This window comes from Cryptomeria japonica, chromosome 4 (genome assembly GCF_030272615.1).
Source record: "Cryptomeria japonica chromosome 4, Sugi_1.0, whole genome shotgun sequence".
Classification (NCBI taxonomy): domain Eukaryota; kingdom Viridiplantae; phylum Streptophyta; class Pinopsida; order Cupressales; family Cupressaceae; genus Cryptomeria; species Cryptomeria japonica.
This window is the reverse complement of record NC_081408.1, coordinates 451,549,302-451,573,853: the sequence shown is the minus strand read 5'-3', so window position 1 is coordinate 451,573,853 and position 24,552 is coordinate 451,549,302. Positions and strand designations below refer to the sequence as shown.

The window sequence follows — 24,552 nt, the reverse complement described above, 5'->3', positions numbered from 1 at the left end:
ACTTTTAGCCATCTTCAAGTGAAGGAATGAGTTGAAAGCTTGTATAGGTTCTCATGTCTATTCCCAAGCTCCCTCTGAAGCTTGAAGCATAATAGTTCAAGACTATCTCGAAGAGAAACATCAATGTTAGAATCAAACATGATTCAACATCCCAATAGAATGAATTAATAATAGCATGAAAATTCATGAGCATGATTCAAATATAAAAGAACTTATCTCTTCATTGGCTAGACTCCCACACAATCCACCAACGTTCTTAAGTTGTTCCATTTTCAAGCCCATGGATCTCCGATGGTTGCGTGGCCTTCGGCCCTTGCCATCACATATCATCTACCTTCAGCTTAGCAACGACATATTGAAGTTACACGCAAGGGTCACTTGGAACTTCGGCCCTTGCCATCACATATCATCTACCTTCAACTTAGCTACGACATATTGAAGTTACACGCAAGGGTCGCTTGGAACTTCACCCTTCAACCCTGTGAATTGCCTTAATTCAAATTTGGTGGCTCTCTAGTCATCAATCGCTCTTCCTAAATGAGGTTGTTGTATTCTAAGATGATCAATTAGAATACCTTCAATCATAGTATAAAACTACACAACATTCTGTAAATTGTTGAACAAATAACAATAAGATAACCACGTTTGTGCAAGAACTGGAAAATGTCACATGTTGATCACATTTGATCATATTATTATTGTATTGCAAAAATAATGACTGATCGGAAGAACTAAAACAAGTGTATGTCTTCAAAAAAATAGTGTACATAAGCCAAGTTGTCTTTCCAGCCAATGCGTAAAACTAATCAGAAGGAATACAAGATAATTATGTAAGCACCAACCACTCAAATGAAGAGACACATTGTATAGTTTGAGCACAAACATATGATTGATAAATACCAAAAAAGAACCGACACCACAAAATCTCCATGGTGGGAGCGCCCATATCATTCTAACTGAATAATGTCGGTTCAATACGTTAGATACTTTTATTCTGCATTGTTCTTAGGTTTCATCATCAAGAAATTGAACAAAGTCTCAAGTATATTCTGCTTTAATCAAACATTACTATTTAATAAACGTTTACTTCAAAATGTAATAGGGAGTGTTGCCATACAAACTAAATACCAAGCATATGAGCCACGATGAGTGAAGAAGAATAGACCACTATATATTATATATTTCCAACTTTATGATATATTTAGATCACTGCATCAAAGCATCATCAATATTCAGATCAATAACATCATTGATATTTGGATCATTGCATATTCCTCATAGCAATCATGAATTTGGGTTAAGAATAATGTTGAGGTATGCATACTCAGAATAGAGAATAACCAAATACCAACTTCCATAACTCGAACTAGGGTTGGAACAAATTCTTAACACAAAGACAAAGCTCGAACTAGGGTGACAATCACAAACCCTTAATAAAATACAAGGAATACTAAGGTTTGAAGCTAGAAGAAAACAAATGCACAAAATCAACATATGAAAGCATTCTTTGATGAGATAGTTAACAAACAAGAAAACCTGGTGCTCTAGTTAAGACCCCAACTAGGGTTACAAAACAAAGTGCTAGAAGAACTAATACCAATAACAACAAAGCAAACATATACAAATCCTCAAACTAAGCGAACCCTTCTTAACAAAAGCAAACAAGTGAGAGTAGAGGAATAAAGACACCTATATTCTAAGATTTTATTTGAAACCTTCATACTCTTGTTACGGCCCCATCGATGCCCACAATCTTCAAGTTGTTATGTTGTTGTTGAATTCTCTGATATAAACGATTCTCGATCATTCATGCTAGACTTCTTTAGCTCTAGTCTGCAAAAAGAATATAAGATCTACCTTCAAGTTGTTAGGTTTATAGAAGGAACCCCCTCTGATACCATGTTGATTTTTAGCAATCACATTGAAAGTAAATAACTGAAACTGAAAATGCAACACATAACAACACAAAACAACACAAGAACAACACAACAGTACCCTGGGGAAAACCTCCCTCTTGGAGGTGAAAAACCCAGCAACAATTCTCAGATCTTGATTAGTCAAATTGAATTTACAATTAGCTTCACACTTGAAGCTGTCAACAATTATGCACAAACCTTAGGGTAAATAGCACTAACAAACTTATCTGCAATACAAGGAGGATGGCAGATGAGGTCACTGTCAACAAGATCGATCTGTTGTCACAAAGATGATGTTCGCTGACCCTAGGACAATGTTTGGTGCCCCCTTAGACCAATTCGCAATCCTTCAAGAGAGTTCGTTGTGCCTTGATGAGGTTCGTTGACTGCAAAAGGTGTTTACTGTGCATCTGTTGATGTTCACTGGCTTCTAATACTGATTCGTTGTCTTCTGATCATGTTCGCTATGCTCTTAATGATATTCGCTGATTGCTGAAGGTGATTCGCTGATTACTGATGACAATTCACTGCTTGAGGATAGATAGAAGGTATTCGTTGGATGTATGTTTGAGCAATGAGATAGGCTTCACATATATAGGAGACTCTAGCCTTCACTTCACCTTAGGTCGGCTAGGTTTAATTCCCACCAAAATATAAACAAATAATTTCATTTTACAAGTTACAAGTATAGGTCGTGGCCTATTTACAAGTTACATAATTTTGGTGCCAAGCCATATTTTACATAATGTTTACACGTTATACATGCAAGTCACAGCACGTTACATATGTATTTAACATAAATCGCCCAAATAGGGCGCCCCCAGTCAACACGATGACAAATTGCTAAGGCTAAAAGGCCAATTTAGAGAGCTAGGTCGGCCCAAGCTAGGAATCCGACCTAGCTATAAATCAATATCTAGATCCCACCTGTCACGTTTTGCACTCTATGTTGCTGCAACTTGTAATGCCAATTGCCGCAATATTACAACCCCTCAACCTGAAGTGAATGTTGACTTTTCACAGGCAAATAAGAGATATAAATCTGCATGAATCCATTATCATGTCCACTATCCGATCAGCTTATTAATCACGTGTCGGTTGTATGATAATTGTTTCGGTTAGTTGAGAGAGGTTAAAAGATGAAAAGCTTTATATAGCATATTGGTGTTCAAAAGTATGGACATCAATCCAATACACAAACTTAAAAAGTTTGCTTCTATATTAATCCAATAGGCTATTACGGCATGCCCAATGATTCAAGCATACAAATTTCCTGGGACCCTCTTGGAGTTGGCAATAGAAATTGGATAAAATTTCTATCCAACTATCAATGGCATAATTTAAGAGGAAGGGAAGCATGTTTTTACCAATTCCCTAGTGAACAGGAATGAGGAGATGCAAGCATTGTCAAGTCATCCCTTTTAAAGAAAGCTAAAAGGATTATGTTTCTCTTCCTGTATGCCAACACTACAAAAACAGATAAACTCTGCAACCCCAGTGTCATGCATATAAATGACCTACCTCTATTGTATTCCATATTCCTTGAATGTGTTTGTCCATAAGGTTTACAGATATAAGTACATCAAGAAGCACCGACATCATCACCGATAATGGAAAGACAAAATGTTCCTCATGATGTAACTTCTTTAACACATTCATATTTTTTCAAACTGAATGAAAAAAATGAAAGCATCACAACTATCTACTCATGGTGGACTTCCAAGTAAAGTTTATGAGTCCATAAACAGAGATAGATTACAAAGAATTAAAAAATGAGAAGAAATATGCCAGAAGAAACTAGAGTTATTGTCAACTTGCCAAGCCCATCACAGTTTCTTTAAGGCTAGGTTTGAAAACTTCCCTATAACTCTGCAGATTTTTGAAACAAAGGTGCAATTGTGACTACAGCTATTGCATAATAACTTGACAACAAGTGTCATAATATTCATATCTTCAAACTGAAAAAGAACAAATACTGGACTCCCGAGGAAAGATTGAGAGTTGGTACATACAATAACAAAAAAAATAATTTTTTTGAAGAAAAATGCCTAGTGAATTGGAAGCTCTTAAAGCAGTTGACTGTAGCTTGAAATCAGGTACGCCTGAAGTAATTATATTATAGAGTATCACCTCACCAAGCCATTATTCAATGCCTTTGAGGCTAAGTTTGAAATCTTTCTGACAGCTGCCTAAAATTTTTTGACAAAAAATGCCTACTGTAACTGCAACTATTGAGTATCACCTTGCCAAGCCCATACTATGTCCTTGAGACCAGGCTTAAGATCTTGTTGAAAAAACTTTTCATAGGAAGAAGTCTCACCACCTATTTTCTTCATCTCCACAACAAATAAAGAAGATGTCACTTCAAATATCTCTACAGAAATATATAAATGCTCTTTTCTCCCTTCCTTTGGTCCTTGCAACTTCACTTTGCAATCTATCTTCTTGACATTGAATTTCACATTTTTGGCTATCTCTTCAAGCTTTGAGATTATCAATGATGCTGGCTGCATGGATGTGAAGCGTATCTCATCTTTAAATTTTTCCTTTTCCTCAAACAACCCAGATAAATCAAAGCCTCGTGAAAGAGAAATGATGTCAAATGCATTAAACAATGATGGTTTATCTTCAAGTGCTTCTGGTCCTTTTTCAGTGCTGCTGGGGTGGATGTTAGATGCATTAAATACTGAATTCACATCAGCAAGGCTACTAAAATCATCATCTTCCTTTTCTAATTTAGCATGTCGTATACCTTTTTTAAACCACGAAACTTCCATTATCTGAGGAATTGAAATTCGTGTTTTGGGATTGGGATCCAAAAGCTTTTTAAGCAGCTTGCATACCCCAGAAGAAAACCACTCTGGACAGTGAAACTCTCCCTTGGATATCTTCCTGTACATGTGCAAAAAATTGTCATCACAAAATGGCAAATAACCTGCCATAAGTACAAATAAAACAACTCCACATGACCATATATCTGCTTTGACACCTTCGTAGCCTTTGCTCTTAATCACCTCAGGAGCAATATATGCTGGAGAACCACAAGTAGTGTGCAATAACCCATCTGCCTTTAGTTGTTCTGAAACTGCACTCAAGCCAAAGTCAGAGACTTTGAGGTTTCCGCATTCATCAAGAAGGATATTCTCAGGCTTCAAATCCCGATGATAGACACCTCTGCAGTGACAGAAGTCTACAGCATGAATGAGTTGTTGGAAGTACTTCCTTGAAATATCCTCTCTTAGCTTTCCCTTAGCAATTATTTTGTTGCAAAGTGTTCCTCCTCTGACATACTCCATTACAAAATAGATCTTCTCTTTGCTCGCCATTACCTCATGAAGCTGTACAACATTGGGATGTCTCACTTGTTTCATGATATATATCTCACGTTTGATTTGATCATTCATGCCAACTTTTTGGATTTTCTCCTTTTCCATTACCTTTATGGCAACAGTTTGCCCTGTTTTAAAATTCCTTGCTAAATACACTTTAGCAAATGCACCTTGTCCCAATAGCTTGCCTAGTTCATACTTTCCCATCAATATATTACTTCCTTTGTTTTCCACTTTTGCCATAATCAATCCCTTTCTCACCAGGAATATTATTTACTTAATAGTTATTCAAAAAAAGACTTAGATTGAATAGATTACTCCATCATCTTGGCAGTAGCAAGAATCTAACCATCTCCAGAGTTGAGCTCCTTTGAACTAGCTCATTCACACGAGCTGGTTCATAAAACCTTCGATCAGAAAACTGCTGCCATAAACAATCTGGCTGTACTCCAGTAACCTTTTCCAGAGCTACACCATTGGCAGTTAGGCCCAAAATATTAACATAGAAACACATCTTTCAGCATCCCCTGTGGGTGTCTTTAACTGAAACTATCTTGCCAAATATCCAATGTTTTCACACCACAAAACCCAAACCACAGCAAGCTGAATCAAAATTAATGATAATTGGCTACAGTCTGAATCATTTTAATAAAGAACAAATAAGAAACTCTCTTAGAGGAGAATCCCGTCAAAAAAAATTTGCCACTGTAGTTGAAGTTCCTGCCAGAGGAAAAAAGGAAACTATTCAGCACAATACTTCAGAATGAGAAAATAATCAAATCAAGGTTTGAACTTCCTCTGTAAATTTCCCTAAAATATGTTATAAATAAATAATCATAAACCTCTTGTAAAAAACAATTGAAGTGCCAACTTCTCACATTAAAACAAAAAAGTTCAGAGAAGATCACGGAAAGTGACATTATTGATTGTTCTAGGAGAATTAAAAAATTGAAATTTTAGTGTTAGCAACTATGAGCATTAGCTTAAGCCAGAAAGTAAAAGCCTAATATTTATTATTTAACATAGTATCTTAGAATTAGCGACACATTCAATTAGAAAAGCAAAACCAAACTATCATAATAGTCCACAATGTCAGCATTCAGCAATGCTTTTAAAACAAGCTCAAATGAGCAGCATAAACTTACGACTACAATGATTGACAAACTTCTAAAGGTATTTTCTTTAAGAGATTTATCCTCAAAATCTTAAGCATATTTGCAGTCGAAATTTGAACTTTTTACTTATATTTGAACATATTTTTTATAGATGAAAATTTTCATATTGTTAAGCAAATCAAAAAAGAGAATGATTTCCCACATAAAAATTGCATGAAATAATGCAAAGAAGAATTGAAGAGGATTCTGCTCATGGGGTTCTAAATTCCAAAGGGATTCCGGAGCTTTGATTTTTTCAGTCCAAGTAGTAGCTTCATAACAAGTTTCTTTATTCTCAAAGGATTTCATCTCAAAAGATGAATTCTAGCGCCAGTGTTATGCTCGGAGTTTTCTCATTTTAAACTCTTTGGCCGATTCAAAGGTGTGTTGGAATACAACCTTCCTCTGTTAAGCAATCTCTGCTATTGGCCTTTTAAAGAAAACTTTGAAGGAGCTTTCTTGGTGTTGGGGTGTTTATTTACTAAGTTTGGTTCTTTTTTCAGAGGTATCATTCAAATATAATGGACTCACTCCTTTATAGGATTTTATAAGTGGGAATCTCAGCAGCCTTGGGTTTGGTGTCTCTTTTGTCTCATTTTCAGTTCTTGAGCTTTGGCTTATTCCTACCTGCCAAGACTGTTCTCTTCTGGTAGAAAGATGATGTTTGGAAAATATTAAGTGTATCCTCTGTTTTTAATGTGCTTATTGCTTTTTGATTAAAATACCGCATCCAGTGCCTGTGTATATGCAATATGCAGCAACAAAGACTATGATGTTCTGTCCTGGTTGATTGTTCAATACGTGATTCCATTTAAGTCCTTGAATCTTCGATATCATCATTCCTACGAATTCTCTGGATGGAAGCAGATTACTTTGGGTCTTCATATGATCAGACATAAATATATAATTTTTTTAAGGGTCGTCTAAGTACAGCTGCAATTTTTGAACCATCACAAAGAAGATTGAAGAGAAAATACTAAATAGCATTGACAAAATCACACATCAAACATGTCAATGAAATGAGCTGAAGCCTGAAAGTGATAAATCAATGGAGCTTTCATTGCAGATCCCTCTGTTTGAACCATGAAAATAACATGTCTTTAGACATCAATTTGATCAAAGAGATGACCTCAAGCTGTATAGCAATGTAACTTTCATTGGGGAACCCAGTTTCAAATCTCTAAGAGACTGTCAAATTGTTGAAATGGAGGAATATACAGCATCCAGTTCTAGGTTCAATGTACCTCAACAGACAAGGCCAGGTGCAAATCCTTATGGAAAGTATGGCATCCAAGCCCAAGGTTCAAACCTCCTAGAGAGGCGTTACATGGCAAATTTGGCAGAAGAGATGTGCCGGGTACTTTACCAAATCATTTAAAAAAAAAGACAAATTCATCATTCTGATGATGGATCACGGAGTGTGATCCAGAATGCTTCACTGTGACGCAGTTACGTACCAGAAAATCACTGCTATACCCTAGTGGGCCATGAAAATAACATGTCTTAAGACATCAATTTGATCAAAGAGATGACCTCAAGCTGTATAGCAATGTAACTTTCATTGGGGAACCCAACTTCAAATCTCTAAGAGACTGTCAAATTGTTGAAATGGAGGAATATACAGCATCCAGTTCTAGGTTCAATTTACCTCAACAGACAAGGCCAGGTGCAAATCCTTATGGAAAGTATGGCATCCAAGCCCAAGGTTCAAACCTCCTAGAGACTGATATATTGTTGAAAAAGAAGAAGGTTTAATGTACCTCATAAGGAAAGGTCAGGTGCAATCCTGAGTGAAAGTATGTTAGCGCAACTTTATCTCCAGTTCTTTTCTCCATGATTTACAAATAACTGCTGATGCATGCTCCTCCTTACATTAAGCCTGTGACTTATGGAAAACTTCCGATTGCATGAAATTTGCATGCCCCATGCGCTATTTGCAATAAGCTAACTAATGCGAACAGCAAGTTAGTCTTCACGATCTCCAAAATCTTAACCGCCATTTCTGTGGTTATCAATTATATTTAATGCAAGCATTGTATTGTAATTTTAATATAAGAATTTCATTTATATGGAGATCTGTGTTTGTTCTGTGTTTTTGCTCTGTTTTCATTCTGCAAGTTTTGTTTCTATTTTTTAGCTAGATCTATACCTGTGCAGCTGCAAAATTCTACATGGTATCAGAGCCTAGGAGCTACAAGAAAGGAGCAGAACATTTATTTTTTGCAGGTATTGAAATTCTCAGCTGTTTTAGAATGGAATTCTCATTGCTTTGGGGGTATCTGTTAGTGCTTTTGTATTAAAAATGAACTGAAATAAAGTTCCAAAAGGGGGTAGTCTAGTCTAAAATGGGAATTAGATATCATCCATCTGTCATCTTTTTGGAAGAAGGAAATTACAAGTCTTGGCATAATGGAATCCTAAAGCATTGTCGTTGGATTCATCTTTTGCCTCATTTATATGGACTTATTCCCAAACCAAATGCTTGTTGGCAGAAATCTGCATGGGAAAGTAGAAATGATCATGTCTTGGGATTGCTTGGTTTAACTGTTGGGGACCACACATCATGGGCTCTATCACACATTGAGTGCCCTCGCACTCTTTGGGCCACTTTATGGGAAATGTATGGAGATCCCAATGAACCTCCATTTCCAATTATAGACATGCTTCTCTCCCTTGATCATGATGATGATCCTATGTATGACAATGACATTAAAGAGGAAGTTGTGTTTCGGAAGAGTCTTGATTGTCTTGATTACACAGAGACATCTCCTCCTGCTTCTCTTCTTTCCACACCTCCAATATTGGCAGATGTTCAATCACCTCCAACTACAGGTTTGATAGAGATCTTGGCTTCTCCGAATGCTACTTCAGATTCTCTTCAACAGGCTCATTCGTGTCCTCTTGATGAGCGAGATATCATCCTATCAGACATTTATCATTTGTTTGTTGAATCTCTCTCTGCTCATGATGATAATATTGAGGACACATGTCTTCTTTCTGATGTCAGCTCACATCAAGTTGCATCTTCTTTTGGTTTGGATTCTCTTGTTCTCTCTCAGCTACTCCATTCTACTATCTCGACACATCCTGATTCATATCCGAACAAATCTCACACTTTAGTGGTCACTATTCTGGAATCTTGTATGGTAGAGTCGTAGTTCAGCATCGGATTGGAGAAACATGAGTATTTTTTAGAACCATTCATCTTGATTCCTTGATACATTTCACTTGAGTGGGAATTCAGCAGTTTGACAGCTCGAGGTTTCTATCTTCCAAAAGGAAGAGGCATCATTTGTTGCAGGGTAACAAACTACAACATTCGTTTTGCTACATTCTGTATTGACATTTTTTCTCTTCTTTGTGAAGGCACAAATAGCCACTTTCTGCAAGACCTTCTTTAGTTGCAAGACATTGTAGCATATTAAGTGTCATGCAAAGTTAGTGTTTATTTTGAGGGGGGGTTTTGTTCCCACTGGGTTTTCCCTCTTTCCTCTTTTATTTCCTTTTCACTAGGCTTGTCTCCTTAGTAAGACTTCTGTTAGTGCAACTTTATCTCCAGTTCTTTTCTCCATGATTTACGGATAACTGCCGATGCATGCTCCTCCTTACATTAAGCCTGTGACTTATGGAAAACTTCTGATTGCATGAAATTTGCATGCCCTATGCGCTATTTGCAATAAGCTAACTAATGCGAACAGCAAGTTAGTCTTCACAATCTCCAAAATCTTAACCGCCATTTCTGCGGTTATCAATTATATTTAATGCAAGCATTGCATTGTAATTTTAATATAAGAATTTCATTTATATGCAGATCTGTGTTTGTTCTGTGTTAAGTTTTGTTTCTATTTTTTAGCTAGATCTATCCCTGTGCAGCTGCAAAATTCTACAAAGTATGCCATCCAAGCCACAGGTTCAAACCTCCTATTTGAAACTGGAAAAGGTTCACTGTATCTCAACAGGCAAGGCCAGGCGCAAATCCTGAGTGAAAGAATGGCATCCAAGCCGCAGTTTCAAACTTCCTAAAGCCTAATAAATTGTTGAAACAGACGAAGGTTCAACATAACTCAACGGACAAGGCTAGATAGATATCCTGAGTGGCGGCATCCAAAATGCTGATAAACCCCTCCCAATAAAAAAAGCATTTCACTGATTATCAAAAAAGACACCTTACCTTTCTAGTAAACAACTGGAAGAGATTTGCTTATACAAAACAAAAAAAATCACCTAAAATCTCTAGCTAATCCCCAATCAGGACTTAAGCTCAGGCAAACTTGCAGGCCTCTAATAATATATAATGAAATCAGAAAACTACAACATTTTATATCAGAAAACAATTAAATAACAAATCTATTGCTACATAAAAATCAGAATATTGAAAAAATTGAAATGCTTGGATCTCACATGAAAAAGAAAATCCTCGTACATTGCAGATGACAATCCTCCTGATTTAATACAATGACGCAGACAAAAGGAAAGGAAAACAGTAATAATTTTCTGAGTAAAAATTACGAAACAAATCACATACTCTTTTCTTTATAACAGCCAAAAAAACCCTTCCAAGCAATCGATGAAAAACTAGCCGATAAAACCTTCATAAGCAAATCGACCAAATTCTAACCAAAAAACGATGAAATTTTACCGTTACAGAGATCGATTATGAAACAACTTAACAAGAAATCGAATTACCTCTTCAAAATCGCCGCAAAATCAGTGTTCAACATCAAAATGAGAAATCGAATATACCAGCACCTACGGGTTGAAGGGATTTGGCTTTTACATGCACTTAATTTTCGAAATGCAGTTCGTACGTCTCTTCCATGCACTTTGTTTTTTGAAATATTTAAGTATTATTATTAATACTGATTAATATCCAAGTCATTTTCATGAAACGGCATGTTTAAGATAAGCGAGATTTTTAAGGAATAAGGTTTAGGGTTTATGTGTGTCATTACCACTTCGAGAATTTCGTCGGCAGTGGTGATTCATATTATTTCTAATTTAAAAATTAGCATATCTTAAATATAATTTATAAATTATAAAATATCACATTTGTAATTTGAGGGTCATCCTTGCCTATCATATATGAAAAATCTATGATAGTTGGGTCATTTGAATGTCTTTTAAGAAAAAAATAAATTGTCAAAAATAATTTATGAAGAATTTTATATACAATATTATATATTTAAATATTTTTATCAATTTTATCAATTGAGAAGAGTTGTTTTTTAGTTGTAAAATGATCATCTCCACTTCAAAGGGTGAAGATATGAGTGTTGATTCCAATGACAATATGCAATCAGATCAAGTATGGATAGAAGTGAAGAAATCTCCCTCTTCAAAATCCACTCACCAAATGAGGTTGAGATCAAGAAAGCCAAAAAATTCACAACATTTTTGAAATCTTCATGTTAAGATTAGTTGTGACTTTGAGTTCAAAGGTATTGAGCCTTCATGATGAGATTGATTGGAAAACTTAAGTGTTAATAACAACTAGAGCTTTACAATTTTATATATATATAGTCTTTATGCACAAATATGTGTTAATAAATGTTAGGGTTTCAAGCAGATCCGAAGCAACTATGAACTAACAATTATATGCAGATTTAAATACAAAAAATAAAGAAATAAAGCAAGACACAGATAACACAGAGATTTAACGTGGTTCACCCAGAATGGGTTACGTCCACCATACACAGTCGTCCAATCTTTCTTATTATCCAGCAAAAATAGTACATCAACCTTACAATGCCTTAAGCATCCTAGCCGCTTATAACATGTGTTTTTAGGGCAACAAACAAAGTCAGCCTTTTTAGGGTTTTATTACAATGTACAGTACTTTGCTGATCAGTCGCCACATTTCAACAATCTCCCACTTGGAGACTGATCAGGCTCCACACCGAACAATCTCCCACTTGGAGACTGATACTACACGACACCACTGTACATGCAGCATCTGCTGGATAAAACACTAGGACTTGACTGGTATAAATTCCACAATTATCAATCAAGAAGACCAACAGAAACTGATGAAGAAATCAGCTTCTCCTGTGGAACTGCCTTTGTGAACATATTGGCAGGATTCTCACTTGTGTGAATCTTCTCAAGCCTTAACTGACCCTCCTCCAAAATAGTCCGGATGAAGTGGTACCTGAGCTGAATGTGCTTTGTCCTTGAATGAAAAGCAGAGTTCTTCGCAAGATGAATGACACTCTGGCTATCAGTATACAATGGGCTATCCTCTTGTGTTTGACCCAATTCCTTCAGAAAACATTGCAACCAAATCATCTCTTTGCTGGCTTCTGTAGCAGCAACATACTCAGCTTCAGTGGTTGAAAGTGCAACAACCTTTTGCAGCCTAGAAATCCAACTGACTGCAGTTCCCCCTATAGCAAAAACATACCCTGTAGTACTCCTCTGTGAATCAATATCACCTGCCAGATCAGAGTCAACAAATCCACTTATAGCAGCATTAGATCCTTTGAAACATAATGCCTTCGTAGTAGTTCCTTTCAAATACCGAAGAATCCATTTCACAGCATTCCAATGTTCCATACCCGAATTACTCATAAACCTGCTCACAACTCCCACTGCATGTGCAATATCCGGCCTTGTGCATACCATTGCATACATCAGACTGCCAACAGCTGATGAATACGGGATGTTAGACATTTTATTAACCTCTTCCTATGCCTTTGGGCACATCTCCTTAGTCAATTTGAAATGACTAGCCAAAGGTGTACTAACTGCTTTTGCATCCTGCATGTTAAATCTTTTCAACACCTTCTTTATATACTCACTTTGGGACAAATTCAAGGTTCTATTTTTCCTGTCCCGTGTAATCCTCATACCGAGAATTTGCTTAGCTGCACCCAAATCCTTCATCGCAAATGACCTGGCTAATTTCTGTTTAAGATAATTTATATGTTGCATGTTAGACCCAGCAACAAGCATGTCATCAACATAAAGCAACAGGATGATATAACTGCCATTATCAAATCTCTTAAAATATACACAATGATCAAAATGACATCTATGATAGCCGTGTTCAGCCATGAAACTATCAAATTTTAAATACCATTATCGGGGTTCTTGTTTTAGGCCATACAGACTTTTCTTCAACCTGCACACCAAGTTCTCCTTACCTTTGACCTCATATCCCTGTGGTTGCAACATGTAAATTTCCTCCTCCAAATCTCCATGGAGAAAAGTTGTTTTGACATCTAATTGTTCAAGATGTAAATCATCTGCAGCCACAAGACTAAGTACAGTTCTAATTGAAGTTATTTTTACAATTGGAGAAAATATTTCATCATAATCTATACCCTTTTTCTGTGCAAAACCTTTTACCACAATTCTGGCCTTATATCTTTTCTGACCTCCTTCCTCCTCCTTCAATCAATAAACCCATTTGTTAGGCAAGGCTCTTTTTTCTATACGTAAAGGGACTAAGTCCCAAGTCTTATTTTTCATCAAGGAGTCCATCTCCTCTTTCATGCCTAGTTGCCACTGTTGTTTTGCATCCACCTGCATTGCTTCTTCATATTCTTCTGGTTCACCAGAATCCGTTAATAAAATAGAATACAAAGAAGGAGAAAATATTTCAGGGGGTCTACTTGTCCTCGTAGAATATCTAACACTTGCAGGAGTTTGTGGGACAATCTGTTGTTGCTGAGCATCAGGTACCTGTGGCATTTCATTTTCAGGAATCTCATCCAACACCACATATTCTTGTTTGTCCTGTTCATGCTTCTTTTCCCGCATCTGTTCTTTATACATAACCTTCTCATTGAATATAACATCTCTACTTCTAATTATTTTCTTATTTTCAAAATCCCATAACTGATAGCCATATTCATCTATCCCATATCCAATGAAGGTACATTTCTGAGATTTAGCATCAAGCTTGGTTCTGTTTTCTTTATCAACATGGACAAAAGCTTCGCAACCAAAAGTTTTTAGAAAAGAATAATTTACCTTTTTACCAGTCCATGCCTCCTCTGGAATACCACCATCCAAAGGGGTTGAAGGTCCTCTATTTATCAATTAGACAGCAGTATGTACAGCATCTGCCCAAAAATGTAAGGGCAATCCAGCATGCAATCTCATGCTCCTCGCACATTCCATGATGGTCCTATTCATTCTCTCTGACACACCATTTTCCTGTGGAGTTCTTGGAACTGTCTTCTGCTTTCGAATCCCATTTAAGGAACAGTAATCTTCAAATGCTTTGCAGCAATACTCACCTCCATTATCAGATCTGAGACACTTCAACTTTTTCCCTGTCTCATTCTCAACCAAAGCTTTCCATTTCTTAAAAGTTTCAAAAACATCTGATTTTTGTTTTAGGAAATATATCCATGTTTTTCTGGTTGAGTCATCAATAAAAATAACATAATAACAAGAGCCACCAAGAGATGATACCTGAGCCGGTCCCCATACATCTGAATGTACAAGCTCTAACTTCTCACTCTTCTTCTCTTTCCCAACCTTGAGAAATCTGACTCTTTTATGTTTTCTATAAACACAATTTTCACAAAACTCTAAATCAATCTTCTTTAGTCCTGGCAATAGATTTTTGGAGTGAAGGATTTTCATCCCTTTCTCACTCATGTGCCCAAGCCTATGGTGCCACATTATCGAATCTGTTCTTGCAACATTTATTGTTGTTGTCCCTGCAGTAACTTTATCTGTAGCAGCTAAGGTAGAGTAAGTGTTACCAGTACATAGATATAATGTGCCTACCTTCGCACCTTTAGCTACTACTAATGATCCTTTAGTGACCTTCCACACACTGTCTGAGAAGGTAACTATGCAACCTTCACTACCTAGTTGCCCTGCAGAAATTAAATTTCTTCTTAAATTAGGAACATGTCTTACCTCCTGTAGAAACCAGTCATTACCATTCTGCAACTTGATCTTTATCTTTCCTTTTCCAACAATTTGACAGGGCTCATCATCACCCAAATATACCTGTCCAAAATCACCTTGAACATAATCTAGAAAATATTTTCTATGGGGTGTGGCATGAAATGAAGCCCCAGAATCTATTACCCAGGAATCATTAACATTATCCAAACATAAGATTAAAGCATCTTGTAAAGTATTACTTGCAATATTAGCTTCCTTACTGCCATTTTCATTTTTGTCTCCTTCTTTGTTTTTCCGAGACCAACTGTCTTTCTTTAGATGACCAGGCTTTCTGCAGTACCAGCAATTTTTCTTTCCTCTAGATTGAGAGCGTCCTTTCTTTGACTTCCCTCGTGACTTCTCATTCCTAGGGCCTTTTCCTCTTTCCTTTGATCTTCCTCTGTTCTCCACATTCAAAACACTACCCGATGATGTTGAAGTCTCACCTGTGCTTTTCCTTCGCATTTCCTCGCTTAGGATAACACCAACAATATCATCAAATACCAAAGTATTTTTACCAGAGATAGAGTTACTTACAGCCATAACCAAGCTATTCCAGCTTTATGGCAAAGAACATAAAATCAAGAGAGCCCTAACCTCTTCTGCAAAGGTAATTTTTACCGAAGACAATTGATTGGTAATTGTATTAAATTCATTTAAGTACTCCGCTAAAAATTCTCCTTCACTCATTTTCAAATTAAACAAACGCTTCATAAGAAATACCTTATTCAAAGCCAAGGGTTTCTCATACAACTTAGCCAATGTTGCCATCAAATCTACAGTCGTTTTTGCTTCTGTTATATTGAATGCTACAGACAACGCAAGGCACAATCGAATGGATCCCAGTGCCTTTCTATCTAAAATGTCCCACTCTTCATCTGATATTGTGGTCGGTTTCTTTGCCTTTCCTTCCAATGGCTGCCACAAATCCTTTTGATATAGGTAATCCTCCATCTACATTTTCCATAACTGATAATTCTGGCCATTAAACTTTTCGACCTTGAATTTGGAATCCTCCATTGCTCCCACTCAAATCTGAAAGTCCTGCCAATTTACAGAAAACCTCGCTCTGATACCAATTGTTAGGGTTTCAAGCAGATCCGAAGCAAATATGAACTAACAATTATATGCAGATTTAAATACAAAAGATAAAGAAATAAAGCAAGACATAGATAACACAGAGATTTAACGTGGTTCACCCAGAATGGGTTACGTCCACCATACACAGTCGTCCAATCTTTCTTATTAATCAGCAAAAATAGTACATCAACCTTACAATGCCTTAAGCATCCCAGCTGCTTATAACATGTGTTTTTAGGGCAACAAACAAAGTCAGCGTTTTTATGGTTTTATTACAATGTTGGTTTTCATCAATGAAAAACGGCAAAAAAAAATTTCTCGGGGGCTGCCGCCCCCGAACCCCTGCCCAGGGCCCAGCCCGGCCCCGGACACCGCGCGAGGATACGTGCTGAGTGTACAGTACTTTGCCGATTAGTCGCCACATTTCAACAATAAAAACTAGAAGCATTAAATTTGATGTGTTTGTGACACTCAAATGCATGTAAAACTTAAAATATATTTTATTTATTTTCTTTTTTCAACTACCAGTCACTCTGAGCTTAACTATTAATCAATTCTATCTATCTTCGTCATACTCATACTTTAGCTATATTTCTCTAAAAATAGGTATACTAGCAGATAGAAAAATCATACATATTAAATAAGAAAATATAATAAATTTGTATTTTTAGTAAAGTAATACAAATAATTTTGTTATTATTTAAAAAAATATTATTATGTATAATTTAAAATAATTAAATTTTTTAATAGGAATCATCATTTTTAAAATGTGAATAAACAATAAAAAATATAACAATCTAATACAAAACCTTTTGTAATTTTATATGTTAAAATTTAAATTAACTAACTTTTCTATATTCATATTAGAAACTATTCTAAAAATCCATATTAAAAATATTCTAAAAATTAGAAACAAATGTATTCTATCTTTAAATATACTGAAAATCAATTTGTAATTTTATAATAAATATCATAAAATGAAATATATTAATATTATAAATTAGAATAATATATTATATTTACTTATTTTTAATAGGTTGGATAATCTACGAATGCAACTAAATTGATGCGAGTGGAAGTTAAAGCAAAACTAATGGCAAGAGAGTTGCAGGCGATTCGGGCAATTCAAAGAAGCCATCAAGGGAGCACTATGGATCAACAAAACTAGAGGATGTGAAGATAGGGGCCTTTCCACATTAAAATGCAACAATTCAATCACGACAAATAAGGAGCATTGTCAAAGGGTAACCAAAGCAAGGAGGATGCTAACTAGTCAGCTATTAAGGAGGCTTAACAACAAATGCTCGAGAGAGACCTAATGAGGATTGAAGAGGTGGATCTTCCACTAAATGAGGCTAAAGAGATTGAGGCAAAGTAGGTAGAGAAAACTATAAAGGAGTGTGAAAAGGAATTTCAGACTTACCAAGAGTTCTATCTTATAAATATCACATTGGAATGAATTATGAAACATAAGAAAAATGACAATGTCACAGTATTGGAAGTAGGATGTGAAAAATTTGTACCTTGACTAGTACTAATTTCTTCTGCTACTTCAGTTGCATCATCTTCAACATCAACAGGATCTTCCTCAACATCAACAAGTTGCTCTTGATTACATTTTGTATGACCTTTCTTTGAATCATCCCTTATTCGATCATATTTTTTTTCTCTATTTATTTTATTCTCCATTACACAAAGTATTGAAATTTGCTTTCCTAAAATCGTAAGTGAATACTCCTTAAGAAAAAAATTAACTCCTTTGCAAAAAACCACCTCCTTCGAAAAAATCATTTCCTTCCTTGAAAAAAATCAACTTCTAGAGAAAAAAATTTGAAGATTTTATGAATTGTTTTTTATTTTTAAAAAATTAAAAAAACACCTCAATAATATATGGGGGAAAGGGTGGGGAAGCTAGTGATCACTTCCCCACGCGACCGCTCGCGGAGGGTCCCACCGCTTGGGGGACTCGGTTGAGGTTGCCTATGTGGCATCCCACATGGCAACCTACTCATCAAAAGCCCCCCAATTTGCAGAACTTTGAAGTTCTGCTAAGAATTTGGCCATCAAATTTTATTTTAAAAAAAAACTAAAAATACCCTTTTCGAGAGCTCGGAGTGAGGAACGTTGACATATATATATATATATATATATATATATATTATAGAATTTCAATTAGAATTAGTATAATAATTACAAAATACTACAGGTAGGTATATTAACATTCGAGAAGACTTTGATTTAGAAAAACATAAAAAAAATAGTAAATCATATCAGAAAAAATTAAAAAATTTATATAACACTAGAGGAGAGAGTCTTCTTCAAGAATATATAAGTTTTTTTGGGATTGCTATAGTTTTGATAGGGGAAATTTGGTGGGAGACGAAAATTGTCAATTTCAGGAAACTTCGACTTTGAATTGTTATAACGGTGAAAATAAAAATCGAAATCAGATTTTTTTTTTCTACATTGGCTATGGATGTCATCTAAAACATATTTCAAAATCAGAGGAAAAAAAGATTATTTACATATAGTTTTGTGGTGGGAGGTGAAACCCCTAATTTACAGTATTTTTCAATAATTGAAAAAATGACTTTAATAATTAAAAAAACATATCAAGTCTTGTTCCAATTTTTTTTTTTAAATAATAGGCATAAACTTCATCCAATTTTACACATTTCATCAGTTTACATCATCTTCAAATACCAAATAGAAAGATCACTTTTGTGCCATTGAAGTTGAACTGTTTTGTTGTTGTTAGCCTTTTCCTTTATAAAAGTGAGACACAAGTTTGTACTTTTACCCATCAAGCTTTGGTACACTTTTGATCTCTATATAAATTTTTAGTGTTTTTTATGTATATATGTTAGTACATTGTAATAATTGTACATCTAATCTACAATAGCCCCCTTCGCGGTTCGACCATAACTTGGAGCCTTTGAAGTTGGTGTATGAGAAAACTCCTAAGACTAACAAGGAGAAGAGAGTGAATACATTAGATTCGAGATCAACTGATTAGGTAATCTACATTTCAATTGCAAAGAAATTATAGTTAAATGCATAGTTATGTTGATAATTATGAACTATTTTCTACAAAAGGATTCTAACTTGTCTTTTGAATTGTAGTTTTGTAGCCATCTACAGAGCTGCATACTGCATCGAAGAGGCTCAATTTTGATGATCCACCACATGTATAGGATCATATAGTGTTAGTTATATTCATTGAATGACCAATACATGTAGATATATTCTACATCTTTATTGTATATCGATTTGGACATGGCATATGCCACATTTTTGTAATACTTGTATTGACTTGGCATACATGCCTTTTTTGATATTTATAAATGTTGATATTTGATCCAATAAATGTGTATTGAGTTCATTACTGTGTATTCGTTGTATTTGGTGGCTGCCCTTTTATAAAGTTAAATGATTATTTGCCTATGTAATCAACAATATAAATATAAACAACAAAAATCTATGATATCAAACATTGCAATCGTGGAATATGATTTGATAAACTTTCTAAAATGTTGAATTAACCCTACAAAACTCTTTGTATTGAGTTCATTATTGTGTATTCATTATATTTGGTGGCTTCCCTTTTATAAAGTTAAATGAATATTTGCCTATGTAATCAACAATATGAATATAAACAACAAAAATCTATGATATAAAACATTGCAATCGTGGAATATGATTTGATAAACTTTCTAAAATGTTGAATTAACCCTACAAAACCCTTTGTTTCAATGAAAATGAAATTCATTTAGGTTATGGTCATTTTTGATCCATGGTAATGATCAGTGGATGCTTTTGATTCCTTTTGTTTCAAAGTTGTCAAAGTTTGGGCTCATTTGGATAAAAGATGTAAAAGTTGCTCGGTTGTTATCAAAGTTGCAAGATAGGCTAGAATTGATTATGTTTGTTGTGTGCACAAACCAACATCACAAGCACATTCAGGTGGGCAGGTTTACGCTAGGCATGCTCCTATTATTCCTCCCAAAGCATCAGAACATTGAGAGACATACCCTATCGTCGCGATCTCTCAAGTGCCCTGAGTCCAAAAAATTATCAAAATTTGATGGAATTTTTCTCCTAATCCAAGATACATATGATTGATCTGTTTGAACCTGTAGTGTCACGCGAGGCTCCTCTACAATGACCTATCTCGGTTTCTGACGACTCAGAGCCATTTTCAAATGGTAGCATTTTTTCACCTGTTGCAAAAACCGACAGTGGCATGCAGTGCAAAGTTGCAAGATAGGATAGAATTGATTCCGTTCATCGTGTGCACAAACCAACATCACGAGAATATTTGGGTGGGCAGTTTTATGCTAAGCATGCTCCTGTTGTGCCTGCCAAAGTGACAGAACGTCGAGAGCCATACCCTACCGACGCGATCTCTCAAAATGCTCTGAGTCCAAAAAATTGTCAAACTTTGATGGAATGTTTCTCCCAATCTAGGATACATATGATCAATATGTTTGAACCTATAGTGTCACATGAGGCTCCTCTACAATGACCTATCTCGGTTTCTAACGACTCGGAGCCATTTTCAAATGGTAACGTTTTTTCACCTACTGTAAAAACTGTCAGTGACATGCAGTGCAAAGTTACAAGATAGGCTAGAATTGATTCCATTCATAGTGTGCACAAACCAACATCATGAGTGTTTCTGGGTGGGTAGGTTTATGCTAGGCATACTCCTGTTGTGCCTCCCAAAGTGTCAAAACATTGAGAGCCATACCCTACCAACGCGATCTCTCAAGTGCCCTGAGTCCAAAAAATTATCAAACTTTGATGGACTATTTATTCCAATCCATGATACATATGATCAATGCATTTGAAATTGTATTGTCATGTGAGGCTCCTCTACAATGACCTATCTCGGTTTCTGACGACTCGGAGCCATTTTTAAATGGTATCATTTTTTCACCTGCTGCAAAAACTGTTAGTGGCATGTAGTGCAAAGTTGCACGATAGGCTAGAATTGATTTCATTCATCGTGTGCACAAACCAACATCACGAGCACGTTTGGGTGGGCAGGTTTACGCTAGACATTCTCCTGTTGTGTCTCCCAAAGCATCGGAACATCGAGATCCATATCCTATCGGCGCGAGGTAGAAGTTGCTTGACAACTTTTTTGATAATAATGACAATGTTTGCTCAAATTGTATCTAGACTCAATCTATGTGTGTGTGTGAGAGAGAGAGAGAGAGAGAGAGAGAGAGAGAGAGAGAGAGAGAGAGAGAGGGGATGGAAAAGGGAGGAGAGCAAGAGAGGATGGAAACGGGAGAGAGGGAGAGCAAGGGAGATGGGGAGATATAGAGAGATGGAGAGGGAGGGAGAGAGGGGGAAGGAGAGAGAGAGAGAGAGAGAGAGAGAGAGAGAGAGAGAGAGATGTCACATGATGTCATTAGGGGTCACGTGGGGTCCTAATTGAGCCACACATGTGTTACAATACTATATGACCCCTTAAGACACCATTTGACCCCTTGAGATATCATACATGGTCTGAAGAGGTCATTGGGTGTTATGTGGAGTCCTGAGGGAGAGTGTGAGAGAGAGGAATACAATACAGTACAATAAGATATCACATGACAATATATATCAATATACGTACATAAACATATACATATAATACACATAAAATATCAAAAGGCAATACACATACATACACACACATGTGTGTGTATATACATAATATATTATATATAATATATAATATATTATATATATACATATATACATGAAATATCATATTTTACATATTTTACACACACACACACACACACACACACACACACACACACACATATAAATGCCCACACCCACATTGTAAACATAGGCAGAAGCACGTACTCGTTGTCTCTAGCTTTAACACTGCGTACGTGCTTCTTATTGTAAAAAAACGTGTACGTGGTTTTGTTTTAAAAATACCCCATACGCGTTGTTTATAGTACAAGAAGCTCATACGCGCTTTTGATTGTTTAGGCTTGTGAATAGGCCTGGATGACAAAGTTGCGGGTTGGAAGTTTGATTTCCCTCCATTTCCCTCCTTTTTGACGTGTTTTATTTTATCAACTTGGTTTCTCGACTTTGTCATCATCAGGTTTACACTTCATCAAGTGGGTATTTCTAAAATTGCCACCATATTTTCACTCATCTTCTGATCTTTCTAACCATATAATTTGTTTTAAATTTGAACAACAATAACATATTATTATTGAATTTCTTTTACCAGTGTCTCTATAGTTCTTAAAGACATACGTGTACCATTTTTTTAATAACTTTTAATCCACTTATTCAAATTTAAAAAACTTTATATATTATTGTAGTGCACTTGATTATTTGCAATTAAAAAAATATATATATATTTTTGATTGTTTTGGTGCAAGTTATGCTTCACGCATGAACAAGTACCTGATTTTCAGGATGTGCTAGATTGCAAAAATCATTAAAAAAAAAAAAACTCACAAAAAATACACAACTTCTAGTGCTCACTCTCAACTATCTTCTTGCCAAAGGATTTGTCAAAATACTAAATCTAACTATGACTTTTTGATGTGCTCGTCAGACACTATGTTATGTTTTTCAAAAAAAATCAGGGTCTATTTTCTGTGTGTGAAGGATTTGACCCCCTTAATCTTATCCAATTTTGAAATTTTTTAGTAGTTTGGAAACTAGATTAAGAGTAATACAATCTTTGTTCTGTGAGTATCTTCGTATCTTGAGTGGATGGCTCTCAACTTTCTCCCCCAAGATAAGGTTTACTTGATTTCAGAAGAAAAAAAGTGTCCACTTATACCCCCCTTTTTGCACACCATCTTGGTGCACTTACCCTGTTATAGGATACAAATATGATTGGTGTTCAAGTGGGGAAATTTAAATGGAAAGTGATATTCCAGAATGTAGTTATGATTGAGGTAAAAGGTGTATTAGGTAGTTCATGTCAAACTAGATATTAGAGTTGTTGGAATGTGTTGGTGTCATTGATGTTAACATATTCCTATGTTGCAGAGAATTGGTTTGTTAGAGAGAGTTGGTTTGGGTGATCTATTGTAGATGTGTTGATGCGGATTAATGGGTTCTGAGATACTTATCTCTAGTTGATTTAGTATGAGTTTCAGTGTTCCAGAAGGTGATTTGGTGGAGTTTTGCGATCTGGTGTGATGGTTGGTTTCTCTGTTGGTTTTGTATTGCAAAATTATGATTTATGGATTGTATTGCTCTGGAATCGATTCCTTATGTGGTGTGGATTTTGGAGAGTGTTTGGGACATTCATTTGTGTCCTCAGTTTGAGTGGTTCATGATTTGGAACTTCATAAGCATATCTTTCAGTTTGTTGTTGGTGTTCTTGAGCTCTGATGATGGAATAATAATGATTCTTGTTATTTGAGTTGTTGCGATTATTGCGGTGGAATGCACATTGCTTTTTGATATTCTCTGATCACGTTCTATGTGCTTTTGTGGTCCGCATTGATCGTGGTGCGTGTCTTTGAAGATTTTATTGGTTCAGTGGTATTGTTCATTTTATGCAACATATTCAATGGTTTAGCATGTTGTAGATGATCTTTGCGAATTATTTGGCGGTGTTGCGTGTTCAAGGATTTGATTTGGGTCCATGCTATGTCCTTGCCAACTTTGTATTGGTTCGGTTATGGATTTATGTATCGTGTGATATAATTTTGCAATTAGGTCTTATGTGTTGAGCCGACCTTAGGGTTAAGGTTGATGATTTGTATAAATAAGTGTTGTAATCATGTAAGATGTTTGTCTGCGGTTGTATCTATGATCCGAGAGAGTATTGTATGTGTAAAAAAGAAAATTTATCTTTCTATAGTGGAGAAAAATAGAGAAGTGTTATTGTGCAGACAATGTGCTTAACCGAAACTATGATTAGGCATTTGGAGATGCTATTCTTTTAGTTCATGTAATCCGGAGTGTTGTCTGATCTTTGTAATTGAGCAGTGAACTCTAGGCAGTGTGCCTAAATGCATGTGCATTCACCACTCTAATATTTACACATACTACTACATAGTATCATCATATTGTGGGTAGGTTCCCATTGTGTTTTTCCCTTAACCGGGTTTTCCAAGTCAAAAATCTATGTTTTATGTGTGTTGTTGATGTGGTGTTTTTGTTGTTCCTGATTAGATCTAA

General features: G+C 35.7%; 1 protein-coding gene across 2 annotated transcripts; it reads right to left on the bottom strand.

Moving 5' to 3' along the window:
* Positions 1 to 3,628: 3,628 nt before the first annotated feature.
* On the bottom strand, positions 3,629 to 11,313 carry LOC131077393 (CBL-interacting protein kinase 18). Of its 2 annotated transcripts, none has more exons than XM_058014886.2 (2): positions 11,086 to 11,313; positions 3,629 to 5,965 (listed from the first exon to the last, which is right to left on the bottom strand). In XM_058014886.2, exon 2 carries the CDS (start codon positions 5,486 to 5,488, stop codon positions 4,145 to 4,147), a length of 1,344 nt encoding a protein of 447 aa, XP_057870869.1. In that variant the 5' UTR covers positions 5,489 to 5,965; positions 11,086 to 11,313; the 3' UTR covers positions 3,629 to 4,144. The 2 variants fall into 2 exon arrangements, with proteins under 2 accessions (XP_057870869.1, XP_057870872.1); XM_058014889.2 differs by lacking the exon at positions 11,086 to 11,313 and adding an exon at positions 10,925 to 11,056.
* Positions 11,314 to 24,552: the final 13,239 nt, after the last annotated feature.

Excerpts from the sequence above, each read along its gene's own strand:
- LOC131077393 (XM_058014886.2), bottom strand. The coding sequence starts at position 5,488 with ATGGCAAAAGTGGAAAACAAAGGAAGTAATATATTGATGGGAAAGTAT.